The following is a 27511-nucleotide window of genomic DNA, read 5'->3' as shown; positions in this document are numbered from 1 at the left end:
TAACTTTGGTCTTTAAGACTTTTAATTTTCAGAATCATCATCATCCTTCAACACCCATATTTTCCATGCTAACATGGGTTGGATGGTTTGACAAAAGCTGACAAACCAGAGAGCTGCAGCAGACTCCAATTGTATGTTTTGACATGGTTTCTATGACTGGATGCCCATCCAAATGCCAACCACTTTACAAAGTGTACTGGGTGCATTTTACATAGCACCAACATGATGGGTAAGAATAAGCAAAAATTTGTTAGCTGAAGTTGTATATATTACATTTTGTGTAGGATAAGTAAACCTAAATGCCTCAGCTTTTATGCTTAATTTTAAGAAAGTATCATTTTGTTATTCATGATGATTCCTTATCAAAATTCTATGGTAGCTAAACACTGAAAGAAGATTTTATTGAGTATTTAAAATAAGCGTCAAAACTTCTGATTGAAATATTAATGAGTTATAATTCATTTGTTTGTGACACATGAAACATTAAGATACATGCCAAATGAAATGCAAAATGTAAAGTTCCTTTGACATCTGAGCTGATTCTGGTATTGATTTCTTTCATGGTGGGGAGTGTGTGTGTGTGTGTGTGTGTGTATTTATGATTTTGGTCACAAGTTTTTGGCCTAGAGATTTTTCTGTTTCTTATTCCCATATGAATTGTTTTGATTAAATTTTTTTATGTTTTTCACATTTCCTGGTTTATTGAAGTAACTGCATATTTGCTGCAGCAGATTAATGGCTAATGACATGAAGTTCAAGCTGTATTGGAACAGTCAGTGAGTAACGCACATGTGATAAGCTACAGGAGAAGATAAATAAGAAACAAATCATGTTATCTTCTTTCTGATTGGATTAATATTGGAAAGTCCATTATAAAGTGCCAAGAAGACTTTAGTACACCCTGAATAATAAAAACAATTTATGAGGAAATTTTATCCCAGTCAATAATCCGATAAAGCTAATAAAAAAAAAAACATTATGTTAAGGTCATTGTCCTGAGATATTGTAATAGTTGATAGCATTGTATATGTATAATATGCTGGTTGCATATAAACATTAAAATATTTTTTTGTCTGATTGCCATAGGTATCTGATGCTCTCAAGATTGAAGTAAATGTTGTGGAAGAGTTTGTTCTCAGTGATGAGAAAGTAAGTTACTTAACCATCTAACAATCATTAAAAAATATGTAATCAGAACAATTTTTACTGAAATATATTGAAACATCTGGGTGGCAAGGTAGCAGAATTGTTAGCATGCTGGACAAAAGGCTTTGCAGCATTCCTGACTAATACAAACACACTGAAAACTGTAACATCATGCATATATGAGTGGGGTGGCTGAAAATTTTCTGGCTTTAAGGGTATTGTGAAAGGCTTAGTTAGAGGCCCAACCTTCTGATTTCTTTTTCAAAGTTTAGAAATACTGAAGAATCACTGCAATAAGTGTGTGAATCTGAGAAGGGGAATAAAATCATAATTAAGTGATTTTCCTGTGTTTTCTTTTACCCAATGCAAGGAACTTTTCAACACCCCCTCATTTGATAATTAGATATGTTTATTTATTTGTTGTTGTATTAATTAGATAGTGTAGAAGTAGGTGGCTGTTGAACAACAAATGGAAATGAGTGTTGGTAAGAGAAGTAAAATGAAAGTGTATGCAAGGATGAGGCATTTATTACATTGCCCTGACTGGCACACAGGCAAAGAATTAGTATTAGTGTGATAATTAAAATATGAGTGAGTTGGAGTAAAATTAGTTTTATGTTGCTTTAAGCAGAATGAGAAATAAGAACAATAGCAACAGAAATCAAGAAATCTTTATACAACTCAGTTTTTTCCTGAATATTGTGATAAAAGATGTTTTGGAATAATGATAATTACATGTAAATCATTAAGTGTTTTGTAATTATTATTGTAGTGTTTTTATATAGTTTCATTATTCTGTAATTAAATTTTTATAGCTTTCGTTAATTCATCAGTGAACCAGAGAAAAATGTAATAAGCAAAAATGTTTTCAGTTATGTTGATCCAAGTGCCTATATGTTTACATACTGTTGTGACCCATGCTTTTCTGTGGATAACATGCACCTTCACATCTACGACTTCCTGGTCTCAATCTATTGGTCAAGATCAAATTTTACTGTTAAATACTAAGTCAAACTCTTTATGCACAAAACTTATTGTTTTTATCTGTTCATTTGAACAGATATGCAATTCTTATAATTTATAAAACTATCCTTATTTTTAACAACATAAGAATATTTATAACCCCAATGAAATTACAGAAAATCCTTCAGACTAATGCAAAAAAATCAATGTATATCATGCAATACATTATAGCACAGTATTTATTAATATATAATGTGCACTCATGTATAAAGTCCATCAGTTAGAGCTATCAGACTCCAGAAAAATATTCTCCTACATATACTGTACATGCTTTTTCTTTAGTATTATGCTGTATTGAAAACAAAGTGTTTAGTCAGTTTTATTATAATTGCTGTCTAACATACAGTGTAAAATTTTGTTTATCTTCAAATCAATAAGCAAATTTAAATGTGATCTTAGAATTTTACTGTAAAAATATATTTACTGTTAATTCAAACTATAAATGGTCAACTAGCTGAAAATTATATAAAAGGCATAATGCAGAATGTAAATATTTCCATTTAAATACTTTCGTCAAAAACATGTTTATTTCAATAGTGAGTGTTCATTATAATAAATACAGTATTTCAGGAACAGAATTTTTTTAATATTTTCAGTTGACATTTTGATCATGATAATATCTGCATGTATTGCTTCTTGATTGCTTCAAGAAGCATTTTCTATAATGTCAGTATTATATTTTGGTCTTCTATTCTGAAGGTTGAGGGGGTTTGTTTCATGAAACATGTTTCTGCCAGCTGTGATGAACATTTAGTATATTATTACAATCAGAAAAATGTAACGTTGATATTTTAAACTTTTTATTACACAGCAATTAGTTTGGATACCAGATATAACAAACTTATTTCAATCAGCCATCCACAATATAGTAACACATCTGGTTGGAAAAGCAGGTAACATTAGTTTGCATGTATATGCATTCTTTATACTTAGATTTAAAATTCTGGAAAGTTGTTAATTATATATGAATAAATCTTGTACTTTATCTGAGTTTTTACCCAAACATTGAACTAATTACATCCATGGTATGAAGTCAAGATCAATTGTTTTCTTCTATATGCTGTAGACTGCTTCAAATAATGTTTCAAAGCTGCATATAACATAATATTGAAACTGATTAAATATTATATTGAAAAAGTTTTAAATCAAACAAATATTTCTGAAAATATTGGTTGTCGTTATTCTTTTGCAGTTTGATGCTATTGAGGAATTTTTTGATGCAAATGGTCGGAAAAAGCTGATATTCTTTTATCAAACATATATGCGAGTGAGTACTTACATAATACATTTCTACCAGTTGAGTTAAATTTTAATGACAAGAATGAAGTTTCACATTTATCAATTTTCTTAATAGTATTCTACAGGACACTGTAGTAAAGGGATATAACATATGAGAGATTTTCTGTACATTTTAGTAATGCAAAATTTTACTCCTTAATCTGCAATTGTGAACTACTGTAGAGGACATCTGAATACTACCTGAACGTTCACTTTTTTAACACTGACCACATATGGCAGTTAATGAGTGATCCAGACACTTTGAGTAAATTATCAGACTTCTTGGATTGCAGGTATTTTGATGCGTCTTTAAATAAGATACTTCTACTTGTCTAGATCTACCTTTTTAGAACAAATATATGCATCAGACTCACTGAAGAAACTTATATGTAATACTCTGATAGACTGTACTATAGAATATAAATATTGCTATTGATCTATTGGTTTTAGCTAGCACTATATGTGACAGACAGATTGTCTTTATATACATTATATCTGTAGATAGAAAAGTGGGATCAGCTGGATTATTTTCAATTGTATGAGAGGATTTCATCTACAATTGAGTACCCTCTTTAATCAGATGTAAAGACAAAGTTGTTTATTACATACAATGTTGGCTAAAATTTATTCATGTATCATGTTTTACACAATAGCATTGAAACAAAATGAAATTACAACACCAGTAATTTATTATTAAAAAAATTGCAAAGAATGCATTATGTATGCAAATTGGTTTATTCAGTTTTAATCAAAATCCTAAATAATATTGGATTTCCATGGACAGTGAAAGCGACTAATGAAATCCCAACAAAAGATTTAAACTCATTCACTCTTTTCTCTTTTTTCTGCCCACAAGGATATTATATATAAAACCAGAGGTGTTTATATCTTTCTTATTTCTTTACTGCCCACAAGCGGCTACACACAGATAGGACAACAAGGACAGACAAACGGATTAAGTCAATTATATCAACTCCAGTGTACAACTGGTACTTATTTAATCGACCCCAAAAGGATGAAAGGCAAAGTCGACCTCAACGGAATTTGAACTCAGAATGTAGTGGTAAATGAAATACCGCTAAGCATTTTGCTCAGCATGCTAACATTTCTGCCAGCTTGTATACAAAACTATAGATATATATTCTATGACATTGAAACAAAATACTGTTCCTGCACCAATAATTTACTAATATTTTTCCTTGAGTTAGAAGTTTTACCTATTATCTATTGAATACATTGGAGTTCAACATGTTTCTCAGAACTTCTATCTCTAGAATGATTTTTATTGTAATACTGGCATAACATTCTACTCTTCATGTTTATCCTTTATTTCTAAAAAAGTCAAAGACTCAGGATTTGCTTATAAGTATAATTTGGAATATATAGAGCTGGCTCATGAAGCCAATCTGGACCACTTGCAGGGCATGTATGGGAATTTGTGTTACTTGGATTACTGGTGGCTAAAGATTTTTGAAGTGAATGCTTTACAGAAGCATTCTTTTGTCTTTCAGATGTTTGGGTACCAATGTGGGCCAAACTGATTATGTTGATTTGGGGCTAGAAATCTTCAAGAGTTAATCACAAAGTTGAAGCCTTTTAGAGATACTTTTTGGCCATCTTTGAACTTTTTCTTTTTCCAACAGCAGACTTCCCCAAACATTTTTATCATAGATGCAAACTCTGTCAGGGAAAATATACTGCTGTGAGGAAAAGTAAAAGGTTGAAGGTTTGCTTAAGTAAACATCAGCTTCAAAACCATCATCATCATCTTTGTTCAATGTCTACTCTCCATGCTGGTATAGGTTGGACGGTGCTTGACATAGAGCTAGCTAGCAGAAAGCTGTCCAGACTCCAACTGTCTGTTGTGACATGGTTTCTACGACTGGATGCCTTTCCTAATGCCAACCACTTAACAGAATGTGCTGGGTGCTTCTTACATGCCACTGGCATGAGTACATTTACACAGAACCGGTACAGGTGTATTAATGTAGCACCAGCACAGGTGCTTTTTGAGTAGCACTGGTACCTGAAAGGGCAAGTCTGTAAGTGTAGAAAACAGGAATTCTAAAATTCTCCCTATAAGGTTCAAATCCTCCATTTTTTTCAGTTATGTCTTAGAGGAAGAAGAAAGACGTTACTCAGAAACTGACAAGATCATTTGACTAGTGAATCAAATATCCTTAACAATAAGTTGCACAATGTCTGAGTTGGCTGAGCACTGATCTTCTAGTCCACAAGTTCAATTTGCAGACTTTGTGTTGTTTGTTTTGGGTAAAGAATTTAACAAATGTCATGCAGTTCAGTGCTTGTTGATGTTTTACACCCAGGACTAACAATACTAACAAAGCTGATAGAGTAGAGACTTTAGTACCAGATCAAAGCAGACCAGACCAGACAGTGCCAGGATAACTTGCCTGAACTTGTGCAGAGAAAGACGTGTGTAGCATTGGTAAGACAGAAAGTCATTAATCAACAATGGTCATATTACGTTGTCAATGACAGGTAATGAGCATGTTGAGATTTTTTATCTTTCAGGTATGATAGTATATCAATGATGTAACCTTATAGAGCTTATAAAAATTTGTGAATATATACATACAGGCACATGCAAATTTCTGAATGAATGAAAAATATCTACTTCATTATTAGGAATATATAAAGATGATAAACTAACAGAATTGTTTATGTTGGATAAAATATTTTGTGGTATTTCTTCTGGCTCTTCATATTCTGAGTTCATATTCATGTGCAAAAGTTGATATAGTCAACTTTTAACTTCTTTACCAAAAACAAAAAAAGTTTCCCAGCATGTGCCTGTATTAAAAACAATTTTTGGGGATATATAAAAGGTTTGCTAAGTGTAAACTAAAACACTTAGTTTGTGAGTCAAAAGGGAATTTTGATAAACTGAAATAAAATTTATAATGGAAAGAAATGCCATTAGTGACAATGGCTTTTTTTCCCCAAAGAAGACAAGGGAGAAAACTTTGAAATTTAAATTGATTAAAAATTAATTGGAGGCATGCAACTAGGAGTTAGTCTGATATTTGGCATCTTTGCATATCTTTAAGTTGTCCAATGTCTAGGATGTATCTAGCTATATCCAAAAGAAACACACACACACACACTCACACACACACACACACACATATATATATATATATATATATATATATATATGTATATATATATGTATATATATATATATATAATATATATATATATATATATATGAATGTATTCATGTTTTTACCTGTATGTATGTTTGAAGATTAATGTAGGATTGAGGAATGAATCTATGTTTAAATATAAAAGTGTGAATTCAGATAAAAAGAACATATGGAGGAAATATATTAATTTTCTTCCATATGTCCTTATTTGCCTTTATATATCATTTATGCTACATAGCGCACCTTGGGCAAATATCTTTTATAATAGCCCAGAACCAATCAGTAACTTATGAATGAATTTGCTTAATGGAAAAACTACAAGACACCTATCATATGTGTGTATGTAATTGAGGGAGGGAGAGAGAGGGAGTGTGCATGACAATTGATATTCTAAGCATGTCACTGCAGGAGCAAAAATAATAACGATGTTAGCATTCCTTGCTGACATAAACAGTTGCTCTGAGCTTTGAAGGACATTTGGAATAAAAATTCCTTTACTTAAAAAACCAGTTTTGTAATAGGAGGGACATCTGACCATAAACTCCTTCCTTGCATGACTCTGAAATTAGTTTTGTGGAACTCATTTCATAGTGGTGTAAGCAGAGGAATTCATTGTCACTTTTACATAAACAACTTGATTACAGACACTGTAATCCAGGAACTTGAGGCAGCAATGATGGACTGAGAAGTGTGACTGGTGGAATTTGTTGCTGCAGTCATGGTTGGAACCCAGCCATAATAATAATAATAATCATATAACTCTCTTATTCAACCTATGGTTGACTGGAGAAAGTAATGTTAAGATGAAGGAATGAATGACTGTTGAATTATGGTAAAAGTAACAGATATTTGCTGGTGTGATATCTTTTTTCTCTCTCTGATCTAAATATTTTTCATATTGTGTTTTTTTATTAACAGCGAGATAGTTTATATAATAAAAATGAGACTGGCAGCCAACATCAACAGCCATGTAAAAAACTGAGTATTTTAACAGGAAGCACAGAGGTGAGATGTTTCATTTTCTTAGAAATTAAACGATCGAAATTAACATATTACACTAGCTAGTTATCTTTTTTATTGCCTCTATATTTTTAGAACAGCTTGTGGTTATATAGTTTTGCAAGTTTCAGATGGTTGCATAAACTGTCTCATGTTTTACAGCTGAATGAATACATGATAGAGTTTATATCACTAGTGGTATGAGTGTGGGTGAGTGATAGCCATTATTTTAGTTGTTATTGTCATTCGCAAGAGAGTAGCTTAGCAGAGTTCTTAAAAGCTTCAAATAGAATGTTTTGCAAAATTCATTTTGGCACTACTATCTTAAAAATAGAAAAGATGGAATGGTTATGATGGGAAAATTTTTTATCATAGACCCTCCCAGAAATGCTTAAACTGGGGTGAAACTGCACTAGAATATAAGTTCAATCTTTTGGTAATTTGTGGTCAGCCATTGGACACATTTGCTTGAAAAGTTACTGTGTGAGTTATATCTATATATATAAAAGTGAAGTTGTGTGTCTGTCTCCTACGATTTAGATTCCTAACTACTCCCACATTTTGCGGTGCAGTTTAACCAAAAGCGGGTATCTTATAGTCGTGATTCATATCAAGCTCTTCTGGGTATTAGTGCGCGTCTACGATGAGTCTACGATTTAAAAAAAAATTTACCATAATTTTTTCCCATTTTTAATGAATTTTTTTTGCTATTATATAATGGAAGTAACTCTCTAAAAATGCTTATATAGTTATTTCCCTTACAAACCCGAGCAACGCTGGGCGATACTGCTAGTTCTATATATATTAAGCATTATTTTAAAATTTTCTGTCTAGAACTTTTTCACTGTTCTTCTCCACCTCTCTCATTTTCATACTTGTATAATTATATATTTATTATAGCACGTCAATGGCATCTGTTGCTATTTCTTGAGAACTTCCAACAAAGCTGTCACAGATAGTAACATATCTCAGAATGTGTCATTTGGAGTGTTGGATTGCCGGAAAGAGAAAATATTACCAGGAATTGGAGAACACCTGAATAAGATAATTCTTGATTCCTTAAAGTCTCTTGAGGTATACCAAAATCTTTGACTCAAAATCAAAATGTTAAGGCATTATCGAAAACAGAAATTTATTCATTTTTGTGATTTTAAGCTGTGTACTTATTCCTTAACAAAAAAAAAAAAAAAATCTATAAACAATTTTTATGCCATTTTAAATCCCACTAAAAAGTAAAAAAAATCACTTTTTACCTCTTTGCACACTGATTAATAATTTCACCACAAAAATCTTTGAATCAGCCAATTTATTTTAATGTTTTATTTTATTGCATCATGATGATGTTGAATTAGTTTTTTTTTTATGTTTTTAAACACCACAGTGTGTTTATTCTTAATAGTATGCATTTTTGCTAAAATAAAATCAGCAAAATATTGATATATTGTTCAATAAAAAAATGTCAGTGAAATATCAGAGTTGGATCAATTAACCATGTGTTTACAAAACAAAAAGTGTGTAGTCATAACTAAGGTGTGGTGGAAACATGATGGTCAGTTCTTGGCATACAGAACTAATAATCCTGTTTCAATTCCCAGCTGAAATTATTTCACTTATAAGCAAGTTAATTATTAAAGAAAGTTACAGATATAACATTTTCCATTTCTTATTCTCTTTATAATACAGAGATTTATAGTATATTGAAAAAACAAGCTGAATTTTTCAGTATCAAAAGCATTATCTGATGTAAGCAAGAGAGAGATAAAGTGATGTTTATATGGATGTTTTGTTAAAAATATAATTTACAGCAATTGAAGAAATAGTCAAAATCGAACACATAGACACAAGGTATGTAGGTTGGCTGTGGTTTTTAGGCATAAGAGAATATATTTTCTATGTGCCTGGTGTAAAAACCACCTGAAAGTAAGTCATAGTCAAGTGGAACAACTCACATAGGTCCCTTCTCGGAACAACAAACATTGATGTCTCATCATTGTTGCAATCTATCAATGTTGGTTACCAAACAACATCTGCTGCAAGACATATTGCTGATTATGACTATATGTTAAATGGTTTAAACACCATCTGCTGGCATGGCCCAACGTTTCATGCCATGGAAAAGATTCAGATATGAATTGGACAAGGTTTAAGGCATATAAACAAAATCAAACACACATACCTTGTGTATGTGTGTTCAATTGAGCTGATTCTTATTCATACCTTAAACTGTGTCTAATTTATATTTAAAGAAATAGTGTTGTAGTTGTAATGGTGAAGGAGGGATGGTGTTGCAAAGATGAGATACTGGAAAGGCTTGACACGTAGAGGTTGGGTATAAGGACATTGATATTAATGGCGTGCTTTTATGACTACAATTTAGCTGAAATAAGTCTTCTCAAGCATAGTGAATTAGCAATCATCTGAGTCCTTTGTCATCTCCACTGTGGGGCTCAACAACTTGAGATTTGTCTTCACTACTTCATCCCCGACATTTCCTGGATCTCCCTCTTCCATTAGTTCCATCCACATCCACATGCATCACATGATCATACCAGTGCAGGCTTCTCTCTTTCATACAACATCTGATAGCGCTTATTCCCTGATTTTTTTTCTCAACATTTTGTCTTAAGTGCGCACTGACGTTATACTACAATATTTGATAATTATGATAATGATACTAGTATTGATTCTGACTCTGATGATGATGAGGATGACGACGATGATGAGGATGGCGACGATGACGACGATGACGACGACGACGATGACGATGATGATGAAGACGATGATGATGATGATGGTGATGATAGTTGTTGTGGTTGTGGTGATGAGGATGATTTACTTCTATCAGTAATGGTTTGTTTGCTTTGTAGTCTTGGGGATCCCTCTCAAACGGAAATGGACCAGAAACCAAAGTAGGAGAGTTTTTAGAACAAATTGAACGATTTTCTGGAAGTGTGAACAGTTCCATAAATGTTTTGGAAGGACAACTGGCCTTAGTAGAAAATGGATATGGTCAGTTGATAAGTGGCTTGGAGTGCCCTCAAGACTACCAAGCTGCAGGTATATTTGGCTATTGCTTTTACTGTACAATTATGTGGTGATGGGGAGAAGTTCATTTTGTTATGACAGAATTTTGGGTTCAGTCCCACTGCAGTACATTTTGGGCATGTTTCTTTTGTAGTCTCAGATTTTGCTTTTTTGTGAGTGGAATTGATAAGTAGGAACTGTGCAGAAGCCTGTTCTGTGTGTGTGTGTATGTATGCATATATGTGTATGTGTGTGTGTGTGTGTGTGTGTGTGGTGTGTGTGTGTGTGTGTGTGTGTGTGTGTGTATGTATGCATATATGTGTATATATACTGTTATCATTATTATTTAAAACAGTTTGATTCAGTTCCGTGTTACAACTTCTAGTTTCATGGGCCCCTAACAGAAGCCCAACTCTTTCAGGCTTCTATTTTAAGTTATACATGTAACTCCTACTACATGTGTTGAATGTCCTTTTCTTTCATTTGTCCATTCACTAGTATATATACTTATATATATATATATATATATATATATATATATATATATATATTTAGGAGAGGAAAAATTATAATAAGACAGAATGCTAAATTGAAAGTAAATTTTAATAAAAATGGGTGTATGAAAAATTAAAAAAGAAAAAATAATAAATCAAACTGGCTTTTATTGCAAGGCAAATTTTCAAGATTTGGAAGGGGAAAAAATTTTTTTTAAATTGAGGAAGGGGAAAAAGAAATTTACAATGTTTTTCCAAAAAAATAATAATACATATATACAAAAATTAATAAATAAGTATACCAATACTCTTTTTTATTTATAAAAATGAGATTAAAAGCCAGAAAAACTATCATCACAGACTTTTCGTAAATAATCTATATTCATTCAATTGATGATATTCATAAAACACTAGAGACATAAGTAGCTGGAAATAGGAATAGAAACCAAAGTGTAAATACTGTTTCTGTCACTGGTTTGTAGCTGTTTACTATTACAGTTTGATGTTATTTAAGCACTGAACGGATACTCTTGAGCACATTGATTTAAATCCAGTTTCATTTTGGATTTAAATCCAGATTCAACTTATAGTACTTTGCTATATCTGAAGGTTTCATAATGTTTACAGTGAACAGAGATAGTACTTACCTGATAGGCTCCAACATAGCTTCCGTCTATTGAATTTATTCATAATGTATTGGTTGGTCTAGAGCTATAGAAAACACTTGCCTAAGGTACAGCACAGTGGGACTGAACCAGAAACCATGTGGTAGCAAAGTGAGCTTCTTAACCCAACCTTAACTATTGACAACAACAATATAATCTTTGATGATAGACATCGATAACAACAATAACAATAACTAGTGCAGCAACAAATGATAGCAAAACAAACAGCTACACGCAACTTAATAACTATAACCTAACTAAAACTAAACAATACTTTCACCAGAATAGTATCTCAATAAGGTTTGTCATGACTCCATCTCAAATACTTTAAAAACCTTGTTACTGTTACAAGTCTCTTTCTTAATATAACATTCATATTCCACTTTCTACTGTGCCCTTAAATCCATTTTTGTACTATTCAAGTGATACTGAAGAACATCATACCATATACTACATTTTGAATTTGATTATAATGAATTTGGTGTTGTTGGCTAAATGACACCAAAATACTTATATTTATGTTTATGTATTTGTTATGCAAGATTCTTGATATGAAATTGTGTGTTCAAATGGATATTGTTGTAGAGCATATGTTTAATTGGCAAAATATGACCTTCCCCAATTACAACAATATTTATATTTAGTTTCTTTTGTTGTTTTTTTTCCTAATTTACAAGGTCCCTAGTAACTATGTGTTTAACTATTTTTAAACACTAAGACCTTAGATGATACATATTAAATAAATAACAGCTACTAAACCATTTTAGTCATTTTGGTCATCTGATCTAGAAAACTTCTAACCCTTTATGTAATCATAACAAAATAAGTGTATTTAGTCACTTCTGTAGGCCCAGACAGTTAAAAAGTAAATTTGAAGAAAAAAATTGATACAAGGTTGTTGAACATCAATTGAGACTAGAATCTCTGTTCACTGTAATCATTATGAAAACCTTCAGATGTAGCAAAGCACTATAGATTGAATCATAAACTGGATTTAAATTGCTTAATAAGCTAACCAACAACTAATAATCAATTTATTTTGTTTCCCTTCTGTTTTTTTTTAATTTGTTTTTATTAAATTTTATTAGCTGGCAATTCTGAGTCTGTTGATAAGTTTGAAGAGCTTTTGGGTATCTGGGCAAACCAAATTGAACAAGTATTGGCTGAAAGTGAACAAATGAGACGAGAAGCTGATGACATAGGACCAACTGCTGAGCTTATTCACTGGAAGAACAGGATGTCAAAATTCAACAAGTAATCAAAACTTAAATTTCCTTTTATTTATCAATATGCCCATTTTTTTTTTTTTTACCTTACTGAAATGATTCTCTTAACTGTAAACTAAATATGGCATCTTATAAGAGTTTAACTTCTCTTTGATGAAGTTGTAGATTCAACTTACCTTGGCTATTGCGATAAAAAAAAATAGAGTTGATGCTACAGTTATAGTAAACTTTATCTAAAGGTGTAGGAGTGGCTGTGTGGTAAGTAGCTTGCTTACGAACCACGTGGTTCCAGGTTCAGTCCCACTGCGTAGCACCTTGGGCAAGTGTCTTCTACTATAACCTCAGGCCGACCAAAGCCTTTGAGTGGATTTGGTAGATGGAAACTGAAAGAAGCCTGTTGTATATATACATATATATATGTGTGTGTCTATGCGTCTGTGTTTGTTCCCCCAGCATTGCTCAACAACCAATGCTGGTGTGTTTACGTCCCCATAACTTAGCGGTTCGGCAAAAGATACCAATAGAATAAGTACTAGGGTCGATTTGCTTGACTAAAAGGCAGTGCCCCAGCATGGCCACAGTCAAATGACTGAAACAAGTAAAAGAGTAAAAGAGAGTGAATATATTTTTTGGAGCAACTGTCAACTACTTTGCATTCAATGAAATTCTAAGTCATTAATCAGCAACATCTTATGGCCAATGGTTTGCTTTTATGTTCCCTTACCATCTTTCTCTTCTAGTAGTAATACTGCAATGACATTTTGCTCATACAAAATTACAGACATGTCTTTTTTGGTTTTTATACTTCTACCATCTATTTTACTCCATATTTCCCACAGCAATACCTTACAACAGTATGTTGAATTATAAACATTAGTGTTTCAATTATCGATCACTTTTATGAAATATGTTCCACTTCTTATGTTTTCTGTTTAGTCTTTTGGAACAGATTAAAAGCAAGAAAGTGAAAACTGTGGTTGGTGTTTTACAAGCAGCAAAGTCTAAAAGTTTGAAAAGATGGAAAGAACTGGTAGGTATATGAGTGAAATTTAAGAAAAATATATTAGTTAACATTCAATTTAGAAAGCTAATGTTTGATGAATACATTGAAGATATACATTGATTCAGGAAGAAGTTTTCTTTCTTGCTGAAGAAGGACTTTGTCTGAAATGTTGAAAATTCAAACTTTACATCTTAATAATTAAAGAAATTTTTACTGATACAGACTACCATTAGTCACAAATTTTTGGACAAATTTTCCTATAGCTAAAATGTCTACAGTAAAATTTCCTACAGCCGGGTTCCCACAAACCTTTGGTGCATTATATATTGGATGAGGAAAAACTAAGTAATTTATTTTATAAGTCATATTTCTTTGACATATATTTAAAAAAAATTAAAATGTCTCTCGAAGTACAAGACTTGATTAATGAAACAGTTCATTTTTAAGATAAAGTTCATTTTCTTGAGAGATTTTGTTGTACAGGATTCCTAAGACATTTTCTTGTCATTAATTATTCCAGGATGGCCGTATTACTGATGCAGCAAATGAAGCGAAAGATAATGTGAAATACCTGTATACTCTGGAGAAATTCTTTGGATCTTTAGTCAAGTGTAATCCGGTAAATTTGAAAAATTTGAAAGCTGTTTATTGAAGAGATATTTTTTTTATGTTTCTGTGTGGTGCATGAAAAGAGTGTTGTATAATATCTATTTTAGGTACACTCAGCTGGCAAAAATGAGTAGGGCCTGTATTTCAAAGGGCCATCCTTGTCACATTCTGTGTCATGCTGAATCTCCTTCAGAACTACATTAAGGGTATGCATGTCTGGGGAGTGCTCAGCCACTTGCACGTTAATTCCATGAGCAAGTTGTTACATTAAGTGTATCAACTAGAACCTTTGTCATCATAATCAAAGAGAGTACCAGGTATATATCTTAAGTAGGCAGTATTTCCTTAAGTGAGTACTGCACTTCCTTGGGACATTGTGACTGCTGAAGTGAACTGCTGTTTTTTAACCCCAAGTCAGTTCTGGCTGAGCAGATCAATGATTAAAGATTTTCAAGACATGACTTTAAAATCTTTTTATCAGGTATTAAGACAATACTATACAATGTGTCCCTCCCTTTTCAAAAGTTTAGAGTGTAGTGAAAGTGATTTGGCTGCTATTTTAACAGGTTGTTCAGCACTGTGCTGAGGCAATCTCATAATCCATGAAATGAGGTGTCATTAGTGAAGGTATTCTTAAGTATATCTGGTTTTGTTATTACCTTATACTTCAGAATTCCCAACATTGTTACTTCTAATAATGCTTTATGATCTAGTTTTCAAAGCAATGCTATAGTATAGAAACCACTGAAGACAAGATATAGAACCCTGAGAATGGAAATTGAATATGTTTTGAAATTGGGTAAAGTCCGCCTTCGGTCAAGAATGACCATGAGATTGCACCTAGAAAGTTCCTCTCCAAGGCACAAACCCAGCCAAGATTGTTTATGGAAGGTCAGCAGTTGCCCATGCATACCAACCTCCCCTCTCCATGCCACCAGTGTTATCCAAGGGAAAGGCAAATGCTGATACAGCTTGGCACCAGTGACACTGCAACTCATTTCTACAGTTGAGTGAACTGGAGCAATGTGAAATAAAGTGTCTTGCTCAAGAACACAACACAGAATCCAGTCCTGGTATTGAACTCACTTCTCATGATTGGGAGCCCAACACTCTAACCACTGAGCCAGGTGCTTTTGGCATAATAAAGTGTATCTGACATAGTACTTTGGTACATTGTACCTGTAGCAACACTATGAACATAACGTCACAAGGTACTAAATTTTGCCATTGACACATTTTCATCTCGCTCACAGGTAACAATTGTGGAACACATCCCAAGCCTCATCAATGCTGTTCGCATGATCTACTGTATTTCCCAGTATTATAATACTTCAGAGCGTATGACATCTCTCTTTGTGAAAATAACCAATCAGATGATAGCAACATGTAAGGTGTACCTTTTGGGTGATGTCAGCAGAATATGGGACCACAAAAGGTAAATATCATCATCATCATCATCATCACCACCATCGCCGCTGCCAACACCACCACCACTACCATCATCATCATCACCATCATTGTTATAATCGTCATCATTATCACCATCAACATCAGAGTTCAAATTCTGCGAGGGTCAATGTTTTCCTTCATTCTTCTGAGTCAATAAAATAAAGTACCAGCCAAATATTGGGGTTGATTTAATCAAACCTTTCTTATTGAAAGCAAAGATTACTGTAATTTACCTCTCTCCTTTGGGAGCAATTCCAATGCTACATCTGTTGGCAATGGTTCGGGTGTCATATACAGCACTACTATTCTTGTCCCCAAGCCTATCAGAGAGTGGTGAACCTGTTGGGCACAGCAACTGTAAACTCCTTACATGGGTTAGCATCACTTGCAACTTTTCCCCAGGAGATTAGTTTCTTAGTTTCTCTAGCAAGGACTTTGTCCATGCAGTACTGGCATTTGCATGAAACAGTTCTATGGTCAGACTTAACAGATTCAAAGCAGTTGTATGCACATGAATTTTTGTTGCTATTAATCCACTTCTTTCTAGTTAAGATGTAATTCAGTTGAGCAAAGCAGCCACAGAGATGATAGATTCAAATCCAACTTGTATAATTCTAAAACCTTGTATTAATAGCAGCAACAAAGTTATGCTGTTCCATGAAGTCATTCATGGACTTGCTGTGGTTTTACTGCAAGTGAAGAATGAATCTCTAGGCTCTAGTTGAGCATCAGAATCCTAATGTATTAAGAAAAGGTTGTGTGCTGGGATTGTACCGATTGTGATAGCAAGTTTGTGATAGAATTCCACAACTTTTACTTCTGGGAGTTTGTTTTATGGGACTGTGGCAGCAGAGAACAGTTGTTCCTTGGTTCTGAACTAAGTAATTTTCCTGATATGCTCAATATATTTCTTAAATGCAAGATTTAAGGAATTTTTAGAAAAAGTAAAACACTTACACCTCCAGTGGCACTATTCTTTTTGTTCTGTTTCTTTATTATCCACAAGGGCCCAATAGTGGCACTATTCCTTTTGTTCTTCCAGGCTGAGGCCCCTATATGAGTTTATCCCCAAAGTGTTTCTCAGATAAGTGGTTCATCAAGTATTTTTCAATGTTCCTGAAGGTAGATGATGTTAACACTATGTATATGCACACCATATGCAAGATTTTTCCTCCTGACAGCAATGATCAGTGTCTTATTGTTAAACATTTTGACAATAATGTAGATATTACACATGGATGAATGTGGCCGCATCATCTTTGATTTTAATTTGTCCAAAGTTATAGCACATCTGACAGAATCGACTTCCAAATCCAAATATTTATTTTCATCCTCATTTGGTTTTCTTTTCAGAGAAGTTTTGATCCCAATGTTGAGGAATTGTATACATTTGAATGAAAAATACCAAGAACACTTCCAGAAGACCAAGCAGCGCTTGCAAGCCAATCCAGCTGAAAAACAATTTGAATTCAGGTATAAAATATTTCATTTATTAAATATTTTAGAATAACATTGAATGGAAAACTAAAAAGAAAGATAACTGTAACTTAAGTTATGTTTCCACTTCTGAGAATGGGCCTTTAGATATATTCATGCATTAGAGTGCCAACTCTAAGACAAAGTGTTTATCAATGATTGTATAATGACAAAAGATCAATTCTTATTTTAGTAGCACATCAAATAGTGGTGCATGAGGACCCTCACATATATGGAATATCTATCCAACGTCTCTGCCCAATATTGCTGGGTTGCCGAGTCTTCAGGCATCTCTTCCATCTCTTTTCAGAAGTAATTGTCTTTAGATTTTCAAACATGACCAACTGAGTCTATGGATATTATCTAACCATCTTGTTCTCAGTCTGCTTCTAGGTTCCCTACTGGTTGCTCACCTTGAAGAATCCGTCTTGCCCTTCTTCCCTGTGACATAATCTAATCCATAGTACCAGGACTGTGACCACTTAATGCAGAAAAGTAGTGACTCAGCCTGGAGAGACTCCCTGATCACTGAACTACACACTCTCTTGAGTAACATTACCCCAGAGATCCTTCAGAAGAACTTCATTTTGGCCACTTGTATTCACAGTCACATTCTTTTGGTCATTTCATAATATTTATGATCATAGGTGAGAATGAGTACACAAACCAAACTAAAATGGATGCAAGCATGGGCAGAAGGTTAAGAAGCCTGTTTTGCAACTAAATGATTCCAAGTTTGATTCCACAACACTGCACCTTAAAGAAATAATAATAAATCATTTATTGGAGTTGAGGTTTGAGCGTTTATGAATAGCTAATGTGGAGGGAAAACTTCTTATTGTTGCATGAAATTGTAACATTATTACTGACTTCTTAGTCTTGATTAACGCAAGCAACAGTGGTCAACTGTGTAAATATTTAATTTCATATATATATATTTTGTCCAAGATTAAATTTCTGTACATTTTGCTTCTTATATTTTTCACTACAATTCACCAAGTAAAAAAGAAAAAATTTATGGAACATACACTCACACATACTGTATGTGTGTATGTGCTATTCTCTGTTCTATAGTTAATCTAATCTAGTTAATGTCATTTTTTTGTTATTCAGTGAAAACTACATATTTGGCAAGTTTGATGCATTTTGCAAACGTCTTGAACGTATCAATGAAATGGTTAATATAATGACAGCATTCTCAGTGCTTCAAGACATTAAGATAGAGGGCATTGATACCATTGTGGTCAAGTACAAAACTATTGTCGAATCAGTGAAAAAGAAGAATTATGACATTTTGGATCACAGAAAAACAGAGGTTGGAATTATAAAATTTATAATCAAATTATTTCATTATTATTATTATTACTATTATTATTACTTCGTTTGTTCCATAAGTTTAAAAATTGCTTTTAAGTGCATTGCTGTACTTGAATGTCTATATCATCATCATTTTAGTATTTACTTCTCTATGCTTACATGGCGTGGAGACGCATGGCTTAGTGGTTAGGGTGTCAGTACCATGATCATAAGATTGTGGTTTCGATTCCTGGACCGGGCGTCGTGTTGTGTTCTTGAGCAAAACACTTCATTTCATGTTGCTCCAGTCCACTCAGCTGGCAAAAGTTAGTAATGCTGTGATGAACTGGCGTCCTGTCCAGCTGGGGAACACATATGCCATAGAAACCAGGAAACTGTGCTCATGAGCCTGGTTAGGCTTTAAAAGGGTGCATTTATTATTTTTATTATGCTTACATGGCACAGATGAGAGTATGTTGAATAAGAGTTTTCCATGGTTGGATGCCCTTCCTATCAGTCTCCCTTCTACCATTTCTGTTTTCACATGAGGTAATAATCTCCCAATCTGTCAAACACCAAACTGAAGAACTGGAAACAAACAATACCAAAACAAGCCTTTTGTCTTCAAAGATTGCATAACATGACAACTCATGCTGTGGGCTGCAAATTCAAATGAATGACACTATTAGTGAAGACATTGCTTTCAGTAAATAAGTGAAATACATGTATAGATGCAAGAGAAGTATAAAATCCCTTACACAAATATACACGCATACATATCAACAATGGGCTTCTTTCAGTTTTCATCTAAAACATTAACAATCACTGCTCAGAGGCAATTTATTTCTGGTTTACACATTTTAAAAAGTTGTAGACCATGTCTGTAGGTGCAGGCGTGGCTGTGTGGTAAGAAACTTGCTTCCTAACCACATGTTTTCTGGGTTCAGTCCCACTGTGTGGTACCTTGTGTAAGTATCTTCTACTGTAACTTTGGGCTGATCAAAGCCTTGTGAGTGGATTTGGTAGATGGCAACTGAAAGAAGACCATCGAATACATAAATGTATATATCTATGTGTGTGTGTGTGTGTGTTGGTCCCCCAATACCACTTGACAACTGATGTTGGTGTGTTTATGTCATTGTAACTTAGCAGTTCGGCAAAAGAAATTGATAGAATAAGTACCAGACTTTAAGCAAAAAGATAAGTCCTGGGTTGATTTGTTCTGCTAAAGCCCTTTAACGTGATGTCCCACAGTCAAATGAAAGAAACAAGTAAAAAATAAAAGATATAAGATCATTTACACACACACACACATACACACACAAACACACACACTGCTTGTGACAAGCAGTTTCTTGTATTGTTTAGTGTTTCTTGCCAGCAAAACTATGCTACAAAGAATAAAATTTGAGACGCCATGCAATAATCAGAATAGCTTTTGGTCTCACCACACTATTTGAGAATTTAATGGTTGCTGGGTGAGGTTTTGCTGAGTAAGAATTTTGAAGAGTGAAATGGGTGAGAGGGAGAGGAAAGAGGGAGAGAGGGGTTGGAAAAGAGTAGCGGTGGAGGAAAATAAACAAAAATGGTGAGGGCTAAGAGAAGAGGAAGATATAGAGAAAGAAAGTAACAAAAGAGCAAGAAAAAGGAGGAGAAGAGGAAAGAATGATTTAGAGAAAAGCATTAATTTAAAAAGAGAGAAAACAGGAAAGCAAAAGATAGATAAATGGATAGTTATACCTGTCCGTCTGTCTGCCAGTCTGTCTGTCCGTCTGTCTACTGTCCGTCTGTCTGCTGTCCGTCTGTCTGTTTGCATGTTTGTCTGTCTTTCCATATGTATGTATCTATGTCTCTATGTCTGTGTGTGTCTGTCACTGTCTGTCTTTATACTTGTCAGTGTGTCTTTATCTGTCCGTATACCTGTCTGTCTCTCTCTCTCTCATTATATCTGTCTATCTGTCTGTATGTATGTCTATCTGTATACCTGTCTGTCTGCTTGTCAGTCTGTCCGTATCTATGTATGGATAGATGGATGGATGGATGAATGGATGGATAGATGGATGTTAGTTTTGCTGGCTACCTCAAAATACTATTTCATACTGTTAAATGTTTGATATGCTGACAAATAACTCTGTGTTCGTGTGTATATCGAGATTTTGCTTTTCGTTCTACTAAATCTTAAGTCTGTAACTAGGCAGCAAAAGTGAGAGAATCGTCAACCTAATAGGCTAGGGATTAAAAGGAATTTTTATCTCATCGAGAAGTGGTTTGATAAACATACTTAACTCTAAATGATCATATTTATAGTTACAAAATAAGTATTTGAGTCACTTGCAGATTAATAGGAACTATCTGATTGATTACCTGACAGTTCGTTGATAATTATGGGTTCAAATCCCCTCAAGTAATGTTGTTAAAAAGTGTCCAGAAAGGGTTCTTTTTTTTTTTTATGGTAATAATAGCAGTTTCAAATTTTGACACAAAGCCAGCAATTTTTGGGGATGGGATTAAGTCAATTACATCAACCCAAGTACTCAGCTCGTACTTATTTTATTGACCCCCAAAAGGAGGAAAGGCAAAGCCGACTTTGGCAAAGTTTGAACTCAGAATGTGTAAAGATGTACGAAATAATGCTAAGCATTTTGCCCAGCATGATAGCAGCTCTGGCAGTTCACCAAATAATAATTCTAACTTCAGCACAAGGCCAGCAGTCTGGAAGCAAGGACATACATTCGTTACATTAATAAAGTACCACTTGAGTGGTACTTTATTTCATTAATCCCTAAAGGGATAAAGATAAAGTCAACTTTGATGGGATTTGAAAGAAAGGGTTGGAAGTGCTGCTAAGCATTTTGTCCAATATTGCTAACAATTCTGCCTGTACATTTCCTTAATGAAAACAATCACCAGTATTGAGTTCTAATATCAGGTTATTAGCATTGCAATGCCTAAGCAAAATATTATATATCATCATCATCATTTAGCATCTGCTTTCCATGTTGGCATGGGTTAGATGGTTTGATTGAAACTGGTAAGCTGGAGAGCTGCATCTGGTTCCAATCTGATTTTCCATGGTTTCTATAGTTGGATGTCATTCCTAATACCAGCCACTCCAAGAGTGTAATAAATGTTTTTTAGATGCCGCCAGCAAGTGGTGTCGGTTATGTGGTGCTGGCATTGGCAACGCTTTCACTTGGCTTGACGAATCTTATTAAATTTTTAAATAGTGTAGTGAGACTAATGGTTGCTGGGTAAGGTGTCATTGAGTAAGAATCTTGAAGAGTGAAATAGGTGAGAGAGAGAGGAAAGAGGGAGAGAAGGGTTGGAAAAGAGTGACAAAACACTTTTATCAAATTATTCAATGTTTCACATTATAGATTCTTACCCTGTGTATTTGTACTCTTAGGCTAAATATTCTATTTTCTACTCTGCTGGAATTAATTCATCCAACTGAAAACAATGTTGCATTTTCCTAGTTTACATTTAAGTGGTTAACCTCAGAAATTAAAAACAGTAACCATAACATATACAAATAAATATCTTTGCAAAACCAGTTTCATGGGATGCAAAATAGTTTTCAAAATGTCACCCACAGAAGAAAATGAAAATTTCAAACAAACTGGAAAATTCATCTTCCATTCTTTAAAATAGGAAAAACATTGAAGACACAAAAGTTAAGATGTTTATTATATTTCAGTTTATTCTATTATATATTAGTCTATTCCATCTTTTTGCTAATATTTTGTGTGGTTCTTATCGGTATTTATAAAAAGGTAGTCATCTTTCATGAGAGACAAGAATCTATAATGCAAGATCTTGAATTTTCGTTCAGTTTAGCTTTCTGCACTCTGAGATTGAATATCACTGTGGAGAACATTGACTTTCACCTCTTTGGAGCCAATAAATAAAATACTAGTTCCTATACTGAAGGCAATTCTTGTTCTCTTTCTTAATTTCTCTCTGGAAGAAGTTGGCTGTAAACAAGCCCAGAAAGTGATAGCCTTCACCAGGTTTGAGATACCCAAAACATGCTATATATCATGATGGTACTCTTATGACTTCACTAAAAGCTGAAGGAATTTATTTGGAAAGGAACATATTTGCTCACTAAACATGGCAACAGTTTATTGCAGATAACTCATAAAAAAATATTGTTACCATTCCAATACTTATTTCTTTATTGCCCACAAGGGGCTAAACACAGAGGGGACAAACATGGACAGACATAGGTATTAAGTGGATTATATCGACCCCAGTGCGTAACTGGTACTTAATTTATCGACCCCGAAAGGATGAAAGGCAAAGTCAACCTCGGCGGAATTTGAACTCACAACGTAATGGCAGCCGAAATACCACTGAGCATTTCGCCCGACGTGCTAACGATTCTGCCAGCTCAATACTACTAAGCCAGCAACAGCAATGTAAAATTACCTTAACTAGAAGTACAGCAAAATACATGCAACAATTCTGAGCATATGACTAACAAGCTATAAATTTCAGTATGCTATTCACTAAACCATTTCATCTCTACCGTTAACATAAGATTTATAGTTTCCTTTTTGTTTCTTTCTTTTTAAATATTTTCAGTTTGATCAGGACTATGCAGATTTCCTCTCACAGACTGATAGTATACGAGTGGCAATACAGCATTTTGTTCATGGTTGGATGGAACGTTCCTTGCCTGTAAGCTAAACGGTTTTTTTTAATTGTTATCAAATTATTATTATTAGACTAGCTGCAATGATTATTGTTGTTGTTGTTGTTGTGATTTTGTCCCAGGTTAAAATTAATCAGTTTATAATCAATACATCTCATCTTATTTTTAAATAGTGTATCAAAACTCTAAAATTAGGTACAATGTGGTAGTAATAATTGGTTGCTTAACCCTTTCACATTCAAACCAGCCATACCCACTACAAATATTCTACCAGTTTTATTCTACCAACCAGATCAAGACTATTACATCTAATCTGCAATTGTGTATTAAAAGTAAACAGCCACATCATCGAAATCCTGAAGCTATGAGATAAAACATGGTTACTTCAAAGCAATGTGAATAAACAAGCATTACATTTGACTGAGTAATCTGAATGCTAAAGAGTTAAATAAAATCCAGCCCTTAAACATTAATAATCTTGATTATAATTTTGGGTATATGTCACTCTTTGTTCATCTTTTTCTGCAGACAGCAAAGGCTATTGAATTAATCTTGAAATTTGAACTTGTAAAAGATTCTAAACTTGACCTCAGTGACCATTACCACACTTTGCTGCGACATTACAATAAAGACTTAGAAACTGTTCGCAGGCTATATCAGAAGCAAAAAATGGACCCTGCCATTGCACGAAACATGCCACCCTTGACTGGTCGAATTCATTGGGTAAGACACCTGTACAGGCAAATTGAAGAGCCAATGAAGTTGTTTAGAAACAAACCTGATATTCTGAAGGTAATTTTTTCAACATTTTCCTACACTTTAATTATTAAATTACAGGCTAAAACAGCAATTTAAATTGACAGTATTCATGCTGTTTGATTCTTTAAATCGTGATTATGTTCAAAGATGTTTTAACTCTTTAGCATGTTAATGCTGAAAACAATACATGCACACACACAAACACAGAGAGGAAATTTATTAGAAACAAAAAATTCAGTTTGATCTGCATTAGCAAAGCACAAGAAAAAAAACAGTTAATAAAATTTAAATACAAGAATTTTAAAATTTTATACATAAGAATGTCATAAGTAAGATACTATTTAGACATTAAACTTCTGTTTACTGCCTTATATCTTGGAACTCTTGATATACAGGGTGGTATCAAAAAGTTCCTAGACTAGTTATGCTAAATAAAAATAACTTATTTACCTAATTTTTATCATCAATCTCCTTCGAAATAGTCACCTTGCACAGCAATACACTGGTCCCAGTGTTCCTGCCACTTTTAGAATCTGGCCTGGAAGTTGTTTTCCATGAGTTGAGGACCTTTGGTGTTAAACAGTGTTAAAACAGCAACCTTTCAACTGCATTTTCATTTTGGGGAAGATCACAGGTGCTAAATCTGGTGAACAGGGTGGGTCAGAAGTGACACTATGTTGATTGTAGTGAGAAAGTCATGAGTTAGGAGAGCTTGGTGATGACAGGGTGCATTGTCATCATGAAGAATTGGATTCTTCACACTCCACAGATTCAGTCGCTTTGGCTGAATGCCCTCCCTCAAATATTTCAAAGCATCATGATAGAACTCTCGATTGATGGTCTGACCCTGGGTGACGTATTCATGATGCATAATACCATGCATATTGAAAAAAAACAATGAGCAAGCTCTTGATCGAGCTGCAGCTCTGGTGTACCTTCTTTGGTCGTGGAGATGAAGGACTCTTCCATTGTGTCAACTATTGCTTCATCACAGGGTACATCCAACTCTCATCACTGACTAGATCCTTGATGTGAAGGAGGGGTCGTCAGCTGCACACTGATGGAGATCTTGACAGACATCAATGTGATGTTCTTTCTGCTTAGTAGTCAGCAGATGGTGTGGTGGGGTCAAACTTAGCAGAGACACACCGAGTGTTCAATTCAGACATTAAGATTGCCTCCACAGACCCATATGACATACCAACAACATCAGCAATGTCATTGATTGTCCTCCAACGATCTTCAGGCACAAGTTAATGAATTTTCTCCCCCATTTCTGGTGAAGACGCTTGTGGCAAGTCTTCCAGATTGCTCATCATCTTCCAGGGATGTTCTTCTGCCTCTGAAGCTCCCCACCACCACACACACACACATACGCAACAGGCTTCTGTCAGTTTCCAACTAACTAATCCACTCACAAGGTTTTGGTCATCCTGCAGATATAGCAGAAGAGAAGACATTTGCCCAAGGCCCCATCCAGTGAAACTAAACCTGTGACCATGAGGTTGAGAAGCAAGCAGCTTGCCACACAGTCATGCCTGCTCCTATATTGATTTGTTTTGTTTTTTTTCTAAATCCTACCCATTTACAGTATTTTCTACCAAGGACATTACTTTACTTTTATAGCTAAAATAAATACATACATGTTTGTGCATGTGTATATGATTTAGTCTAAAACCTACTTGCAAATAATATTGATATTAATAATATTAATTTTATATAGGGTTTACATCCACTAACTCACTATTGCTTTAACTCATTATTGCTATATTTATTTAGCCATGTGTACCTATGCTGATTTAATCAATTGTTTAGTTAAATCATCTTCATCATCATCATCATCATCATCACTGATTCTATATCAATTATTACAGCAAACTATTTTTGTTATTATTCATAAGTATTCATCTTAGCTTTGCTGCTATGTTGTACATTACTGTATTGTTTTATATTAATATTTGATCAAGTTCTTTCAAGATGACTATACATCATTTGCAACAACTTTGATTGTGTATAAGACACTGTTTATTTATGCTGGTTTTTTTTTTTTGTTTTTTTTTGTTTTTTGTTTATGTTGTTATGTTATTGTGTATTCTAGACACAATACTCTGGCACGCTATATCAAAATATCTGTGGTCATAAATGAGCATAAAAATGTATGTGTAAATGACGAGTGTACATGTGTATCTACAGATATATATTTGATAATTTGCACACATATATGAGTGAGTGTGTGTGTGTGTGTCTGAATGTATATGGCTATGTTTCTATTGCTGTATTGAAGTCAATTCCATCACAAACACAGCAGTAGGTCTTTTACCAGGTGGTGAAAAATCTAGTGAAGAGATTTAAAATTAGCAATTGACAGTCAAAGATGAGATTAGAAAAGCATTCTGTGAAGGCGAAGAAGTCAAAGAGATGCGGAAACAGTACAGCAACGACCTCTATGAGAAGAATGGCAATACTGTGATAGAACCATTAATACAATATCCTGTTGACACCAATGAACCACCACCCTGTCTGCTATGAATTCAAGAAAATAATTAGAGAACTAAAAAGTAACGAAGTTCTGGCTTCAGTGAAACAACAGCTGAGTTAATTAAAAATATCAATAAGTATATAGCAGTATACTTTCAGAAACTATGCACTTCAATCTGGATAAATAAAAGCTGACCAGACGATTGGGTTAGGTCAATATTTACAGTCATTCCCCCAAAAAGAGATGCCCAGCAAGGATAAAGACCCCCTTTGGTCATGAATGACCTTGGAAATGCACCTTGAAAGTAACCCTCCAAGGCAAAGTTGTCTATGGAAGATCAGCTGTCACCCATGCATACCAGCCTCCCTCATGCCACCAATGTTAACAAAGGGAAAGGTAAAGGCTGATACAGCTTGGCACCAGTGACATCACAGCTCGTTTCTACAGCTGAGTGAACTGGAGTAACATGAAAATAAAGTGTTTTGATCAAGAACACAACACACAACCCAATCTGGGAATTGAACTCACTACCTCATGATTGTGAAGCTGACACTCTAACCACTGAGCCATGTGCCTTCTTATGGTTATGTATAGAATGTGCAGCAATGTAATAGCAATAGAACTATGGCACTGATAAGCCACTGTAGCAAAATTCTACTCAAAATCATCTCAAACAGAATAAAAACGAAGCTAGAAGAAAAAAATTAGTGAAGAGAACAAATAGGTTTTAGATCTGGAAGAGGAACAAGAAACCAAAT

The 27511-nt window shown here is 34.0% G+C and overlaps 1 protein-coding gene across 1 annotated transcript in view; it reads left to right on the top strand.

Moving 5' to 3' along the window:
- Positions 1 to 27511, top strand: part of LOC115215408 (dynein heavy chain 5, axonemal-like) — a 401219-nt gene that overhangs the window by 39823 nt on the left and 333885 nt on the right. Inside the window, exons 5-17 of the mRNA XM_036505929.1 lie at positions 1087 to 1149; positions 3362 to 3436; positions 7536 to 7622; positions 8517 to 8690; positions 10484 to 10673; positions 12888 to 13053; positions 13962 to 14055; positions 14549 to 14647; positions 15891 to 16072; positions 17440 to 17559; positions 18676 to 18877; positions 23446 to 23541; positions 24044 to 24307. Of these exons, the coding sequence (XP_036361822.1) occupies positions 1087 to 1149; positions 3362 to 3436; positions 7536 to 7622; positions 8517 to 8690; positions 10484 to 10673; positions 12888 to 13053; positions 13962 to 14055; positions 14549 to 14647; positions 15891 to 16072; positions 17440 to 17559; positions 18676 to 18877; positions 23446 to 23541; positions 24044 to 24307 (1812 nt within the window). The remainder of the gene's footprint in view (positions 1 to 1086; positions 1150 to 3361; positions 3437 to 7535; positions 7623 to 8516; positions 8691 to 10483; positions 10674 to 12887; positions 13054 to 13961; positions 14056 to 14548; positions 14648 to 15890; positions 16073 to 17439; positions 17560 to 18675; positions 18878 to 23445; positions 23542 to 24043; positions 24308 to 27511) is intronic.

This window comes from Octopus sinensis, linkage group LG9 (genome assembly GCF_006345805.1).
Source record: "Octopus sinensis linkage group LG9, ASM634580v1, whole genome shotgun sequence".
In the NCBI taxonomy this organism is placed as follows: domain Eukaryota; kingdom Metazoa; phylum Mollusca; class Cephalopoda; order Octopoda; family Octopodidae; genus Octopus; species Octopus sinensis.
The sequence above is the reverse complement of the archived record's forward strand: the minus strand, read 5'-3'. Positions and strand labels throughout refer to the sequence as shown.